The sequence below is a fragment of the Cimex lectularius genome, unplaced genomic scaffold, assembly GCF_000648675.2.
Source record: "Cimex lectularius strain Harlan isolate CLEC.00 unplaced genomic scaffold, Clec_2.1 scaffold9, whole genome shotgun sequence".
NCBI lineage: Eukaryota > Metazoa > Arthropoda > Insecta > Hemiptera > Cimicidae > Cimex > Cimex lectularius.
Genome location: NW_019392733.1, coordinates 3,493,934 through 3,500,124, shown reverse-complemented (window position 1 = coordinate 3,500,124; position 6,191 = coordinate 3,493,934). Strand labels below are relative to the sequence as shown.

General features: G+C 34.7%; 1 protein-coding gene across 3 annotated transcripts; it reads left to right on the top strand.

Moving 5' to 3' along the window:
• Positions 1 to 1,044: 1,044 nt before the first annotated feature.
• On the top strand, positions 1,045 to 5,748 carry LOC106665331. 3 transcript variants are annotated; one of them, XR_001340292.2, is made up of 5 exons: positions 1,046 to 1,308; positions 2,209 to 2,271; positions 2,340 to 2,666; positions 4,629 to 4,686; positions 5,628 to 5,738. XR_001340292.2 is itself a non-coding variant. In XM_014391669.2 (4 exons), exons 1-4 carry the CDS (start codon positions 1,201 to 1,203, stop codon positions 5,694 to 5,696), a joined length of 567 nt encoding a protein of 188 aa, XP_014247155.1. In that variant the 5' UTR covers positions 1,045 to 1,200; the 3' UTR covers positions 5,697 to 5,748. The 3 variants fall into 3 exon arrangements, 1 of the variants encoding a protein (XP_014247155.1); XR_001340293.1 differs by having other exon boundaries at positions 5,634 to 5,719; XM_014391669.2 differs by lacking the exon at positions 4,629 to 4,686 and having other exon boundaries at positions 1,045 to 1,308; positions 5,628 to 5,748.
• The last annotated feature ends 443 nt before the right edge of the window (positions 5,749 to 6,191 follow it).

Below are 6,191 nucleotides of genomic sequence, written 5' to 3'. Positions count from 1 at the left end.
TTATGGGATGTGAGGTGGGGAATATTAAAGTTTAATCTGGAAGTAAATAAGGAAACTCATTCTGATTATTCACAAGTTTCACGTTTTTCATTTCACAGAAAACTAGAGTTCTCCTTATTTAATCTCTAATAACTCCTTTATTCTCTTACTGTAGCTCTGTTTTTTCACTTTCTTTAGATTCTCAACGTGGTCATCGTAGTCAATTTGATTATAATTCCTGCGTTAGATACTGTTATCATCTTCAACCGTACCACTTCCTAAATTAATGTCTTCAGCAATCTTAACATTGTAAGCACTTATAAACTTAGCGTTTTAATGTAAATGTTGAAAATTAAACCAAATAAATGTCCTCAATGTTAACTTTTTCTTCCTATATTCCTTAACAAAATGCAACAATCATATACCAAGCCTTTAACACTCCTCTTAAACTTCTTGTTCTTCAGAATTGCAGTGACAAGACTATGGAATTTGCTTCCACAAGAAGTGTTCTTCCTCACTAACTTGTTTCAGTCCATGGCATCTGAGATTTTAAAAATGGCATAAATCGCATTTTTTTCTTCTCTCTTCCTTTCCTTTCCCTCGTTTTCTTTTATCTTCTTTCTCTTTCTGCTTTCCTACCTTGTATGGTTTCGTCATTCTATTGTAAATAATTAATATTTTAAAGGATATATTACTGCCTTATTATTATTATTTTTTTTTAACGAGCAGAGGTCATATCAACCCTCAGGGTGCGGTGTTTTTGAAAAAAAAAGCCCATTTGTTAGTATGTCGGGTTCGAACCCGGGACCTTTACTTTAAGAGTTTAAGTGATGAGTGCCGTGTCAACGCCTAAACCGTTGCGGCCACCGAGGCCCCTACTGCCATTATTATTTTGTGTGTTTTATTATTATTTTACAATGTTAATAAAACTAAATCTATTTCTAAGATATATCATGCACATGTAAGGGGGTTTAAAACTCTATTTGTTCCTTTAAAATAAATAAATTATCCATAATGACAACCATTTGTGACATCAGATAGAATTATGTTTGATGTCTTGTCAGTTGTATTTTGGCTGGTTCGTTTTGTTTTCAAAGGACAGCTGACTGACAACAGGCCAAATCAGCTTTAAGTTCTCATCTTTTGTCAACTTGTTAGATCTACGTTCTACCCCAGAAGGGCCAGCCCCAGCAGCCTGTTGACCAAAGGAAGCTTTCTGGCATGAATTATGAAGACCGTCTTAAAGCTTACAGGAGGAAAAAGGCAATGGAAAGCATTTACAACAGGGTAAAAAGCGCTTTCGATTTCAGCCAGAAGGACCAGGAGAAGGTATCTGATTTATGTTGTTTAAACATGGAATAACTAGTTTACTCTCAAGTTTTTAAATCATACAAAGACAATTTAACATCAAAACCCTCTATCTGGCTAGGGCACGGTTTAAAATCTTCACATGTAAGGTTTAATATTGACATAAATCCATTATATTTAGTGGTCTGTTTGACAAAATTACTTCTTTCAATTAATTAATCTTTTTATGTACGGTTTTGGTTGAAATGAAAAAGTTATACCATTGAAAAATGGCAAAAAGAAGGGAAAATTCGAATGGTTGTAGGTTGAGATGGGGAGTTGGTGTCTGAGTGGATCGAAGTCACGATAGCCACGAATGTCGTGGGTTCGAATCACGCTCGTGACACTAACTTTTTCATTTCAACCAAAACCTTACATAAAAAGATTAATTAATTGACATAAATATAGACCCACATTAGTGCCAGGCTATGACACATTCTTACTCGATATGCCTCAGTGTTTGTCCAAGGATTTTTATTGAGAATCTTATGAAAAACATCTTCTAAATTGGTTTGACCCTGTTGTTCACAACACCCAAAGGGTAGTTGAACGATAGCCCTCTTGTACGGCAGGAATAACTTTACTTTTTGGACCTCGGTAGGCAAGTGGTTAGGGTGTTCAACTTGTATTTGCTATGCTAGCTGTTGTGGGTTCGAATCCTGGCACAACCCATGAATTTTTAATGAAAAAAGTGTTCTAAAAAAAGCTGTATCCTTCTGTCTCCAATCTATTATTCTGTGTATGTGTATTCAATACTGATCCTCCTCAGTTTGAACTTTTCAACTCCTTTGTATATTATTTTCCACCGTCCTTTCTGTGTTTTTAATCTACTCTTCTTTTTCCGATTTTTCCTCTGTAGTTAATTTAGATGTTTATTTTCAGAGACCTGTTCTAGATGAAAGTGAGGAGGATGAAAGAGGAGAAGTTCCTGACAAATCAGAATTGGTAATTTTTTATATTAAAATTTTAGTTATAAAATTTACAAATTTATTGTTAATCTTATTTTTAAATAGCTAGGAGAGTTGGATTGTATTGATGTTCAGAGTGTATCTTCCGATGATAGCATCAGTATTTCTTGGTCGAAAAAGGATGTGTTGTGGTTCATACTCAGGCTTTCGCTCTGGGGCTCGCTTTATTACCTTGCGATCAAAGTGGAATTCGGCACTGTGTTTCTTGCTATATCGGCCTTGATTTTCATATACTACAATACAAGGACGGGGCAAAAAAAAAGAGGTGAAGTGAGCGCATACTCGATTTTCAACAAAAACTGCCAGCCGATCGACGGTACGTTGCAGGCGGAACAGCTTCAGAGAGAGATGCTCGGTGGTTTCTTATATCATGTATGTATTGATATTTGTAAATTGGTTTATTTTTTTTTAAATATACCGTCTAATTCATTCTGAAATATCTGATACAACAGTTTAATTGTAATTAACTTAACTAATAAGGCAATTTAGTTACGTATTTCAAATCAAATAAATTTGAGTTTTTGTTTTGTTTTTTGTGGCTTTGTCATAATTGTAATTTAACAATTTAACAAAAATGTCCAGCTTACAACTCCCTTTAGAATGGCAAGTCAATAAGTCAATAACAATTCTGTGAGTCAGTCATGACATTGTCACTCAAAGACAAAAAAAAGACACTTGTATTTATTTATTTCCATAATAACTAGTTGTAAAGAATAATAGTTGGGAGTCCACAATAGCCAAGTGGTCAGCACTATAGATTCTCAGCTTTCGACCTCATGGTTGTGGTTTGTTTCTCACCATTAACCCTGGCCCTTTTTTCCACACAACCCTTCTCCCCCAAAAAGAATACGCATCATCACATGATTAATCATGCTCATTGGCTGATATGCAAAGTTCATAAGGCAAAAAAAATTGACTTAAAACTATTTTAACCCAACATTAATTACTTGTTGTTTACCTTTATAGTGTGTTACTAATCCTTTTACCCTCTTTTGATTAAAAATAACAAAAATCAGTTCAATTTCATCCTTTCCAGACCCAACTTGTCGAGTGAGTTATTTGGTTTTTTAAATTGTTGAATAAATAATAAATTTAAGTAAAAAATTAATTTTCTTAAAAGCATGGTTTTGAGTTGAGAAGATCGGGCAGATGCTTTGGCCGACAGACCTAGCATCCGTTTCATAGCCCAAGTCCTAGGTGTGCTGCACTCCATGCACGATGATCTACAGTGGTTTAGGGCCACCAGAAGTCTCAATAGAAAAGAAGGTAGTGGACAACCATGATTTACGATGGCTAGAGATTATCGTTTTATCGCTCTTATTGCACTACGGAACTGTTATTTAATGGCTTCCTTGATAAGTAACTCCAACCGATCCTTAACATAAGGGTATCATAGAAGGCTTCGTGGAATAGCCTAGTCTCTGAAAGTCCTGCATTGGTTCTCTTCTAGTGGAGAGAAAGTTGACAATTCACAAATCAGCATCTCGCTTGGACACTGGGACAATGTTCTTTTTGGTTTGGTTTGAGATAATCAGATGATCGGGTCTGTGTATAGAGAAGCCATGGAATATGCTTTGCTTAATGTGCCATGCATTAGTCACAGCCTTTTCAAAGACAGTCAGTGGTGGAATTAACATCCTTGCCTGCACCAAGCTGATTGTCATACAGAATGGATGGACTGCACTAAGGTACATTGAAAAATTTCTTCTGGACTGTGGTCCCATTTGCTACATCTATTGGAGACAAATTTGTTAATGCATGATAACGCTCGACCGCATGTAACTTGAGTTGTCACCTATTACTGGAGGATGTAGGGATTACCACAATGAATTGGCCAGCATATTCTCCTGACATGAATCCCATAGAACACTTATGGGACATGATAAAGAGACGGGTTAGATATCATTCTCTGGTTCCAACAGGCGTTGGATAGCATCAGACCGTCCTTGTTGAAGAATGGGATTATGTTTCTTAAAATGAAATCCTATCACTTATTTACTAGGAGAATTAAGGCCCTCCGTGAGGCCAGAGGAGATAGTATGCATTATTAAGAGCAAAATCGGGGAATAAATTGTTGTTTTAAGCAGTATCACTAAATGATTTTCCGGTGTTTTGGTGAATTTCTGATCTTATTTATGTTGTAATTAATATAACAATAAAAGTACATAAACATAGTTTGAAATAAACAACAAATTACGAGTTTCTGTTTTTTTTTGTCTTTGAGTGTATTTTCTTTTGTTTAAAAAAATTCTTCACAAAAAGTGCTCAAATTTTATTTTAGCTTGTTAATGTTAGCATTTAATTGATTCTCTTTCTTGCATTTTTTTTCTTTAGAATTGATTACTTGACGTTAACAAAGAGGGACAGTATATAAGAATGTTGGACTAATTTGGTAAGTGAATTGTTTAAAAAATATTATTTTAAACTTTCAGTGGTAGTATTGATTAAAGTTTATCACGAACATTCTGGATCAAGGTATGGTCTTGAAGAAAAAAGCAAATTAAGTTTTTACTGACAAACTTCCAACTTATTTTAAGGTCATCGTCAGGGCATAACAATCTTAACTGTGATTATATATTGACATATTTAAGTTTTTACAGGTGATCTCAAATTTCCTTGAAGACTGACTCAGTCCTAACATTGCAAAGGATTTGGCATTTCAAAAATTGGGAGATTCAGTCCTTGGCAATGTTAGGACTGAGTCAGTCTTCAAGGAAATTTGAACCATACCTTGATCTATAGTGAAAAAGTGGTCAATACTTCTAATACTAAAATTATGGAATATGACAGCTGACTAGTATAAGATTTATAAGATATATAAGATTTACTTTTTGAAACAAAATTTGCTCAATTATTGGGTTGTCCGGAAAATAATGCAGGATTTTGGTATTAAACAAAAAAAAAAAGAAACTAGTTACTTTAAAGCAATGTTCTTTAATCAAANTTATCGTGCCAACGTTTGGATCTTTATTGAGATCATCTTCAGGGCTCAAAGTGTTTGTCTTCTGTGTAATTGTGCCATTCTTGCGTGTCGTGCACTCTCAACATGACATGCAAGAATGGCACAATTACACAGAAGACAAACACTTTGAGCCCTGAAAATGATCTTAATAAAGATCGAAACATTAGCACGATAAAGAAAATGTTTTTCTGAAACCTACATCACACCAGACTGCATCTCGCGATTTCTGAATAATTATCTAAAATAATATGAAATACAAGTGATGGGTGGAATGTTTTTCCTGTCAATGTATTTATGTCAATTTTTGACATGTTAATTGTAAGTATTCAATTTATTTGTAAAGTAAACTTTATTATTTTTTTTTTTTTAAGTTACAGAATGTTTTGGAGATCGATACAAGGAGATTGACAAATACAGGGGGGGACTATTTTCAAATGTGATAATAAATTATTTTTGTTAAACTAATAAAATTTTATATTGTTTGAGTGTAAATTTGTCCCTTAACATTTCCACTTTTTGGCAAAACTCATTTCTTCGTGAAGCAACCCAGCCACAAACGAAGGATTTCCTCAAATCAAATTTGTTATATAACTAAAGTTGAAAAGTTACTGGATAAAGTGGCCAATGAATGTTTAACAAGGACACCTATCAGCCCTGAATCCTTTTATGGCAAACCAAATACCAGAAACACAGATCTAATCGTTCAATGGGATAGAGAGACTCATGTGAAAAAGTTCATCAAAGGACCATTGCAGAAACTAACGGCAGAACTACTAAACCTAGGCTGTATTATGATAGGTCTGCTGGCTGGACACTGTCGACTCCGGAGGATTTGTTTAAACTCAGCACATTAGAGGCCTGTGCAAAGGCCCTCAATTATTTTGTTCTCTTGTGCAGTGTGATTGGTTTTGTTGTGGCTTGAGTTTGCAAGTTTC

Bases quoted from the DNA above. Each gene is read 5' to 3' on its own strand.
- LOC106665331 (XM_014391669.2), top strand. From the start codon at position 1,201: ATGAATTATGAAGACCGTCTTAAAGCTTACAGGAGGAAAAAGGCAATG. The intron at 1,309-2,208 runs GTATCTGATTTA...GTTTATTTTCAG, and splicing joins GCCAGAAGGACCAGGAGAAG to AGACCTGTTCTAGATGAAAG. The intron at 2,667-5,627 runs GTATGTATTGAT...TTTTTTTTTAAG, and splicing joins TCGGTGGTTTCTTATATCAT to TTACAGAATGTTTTGGAGAT.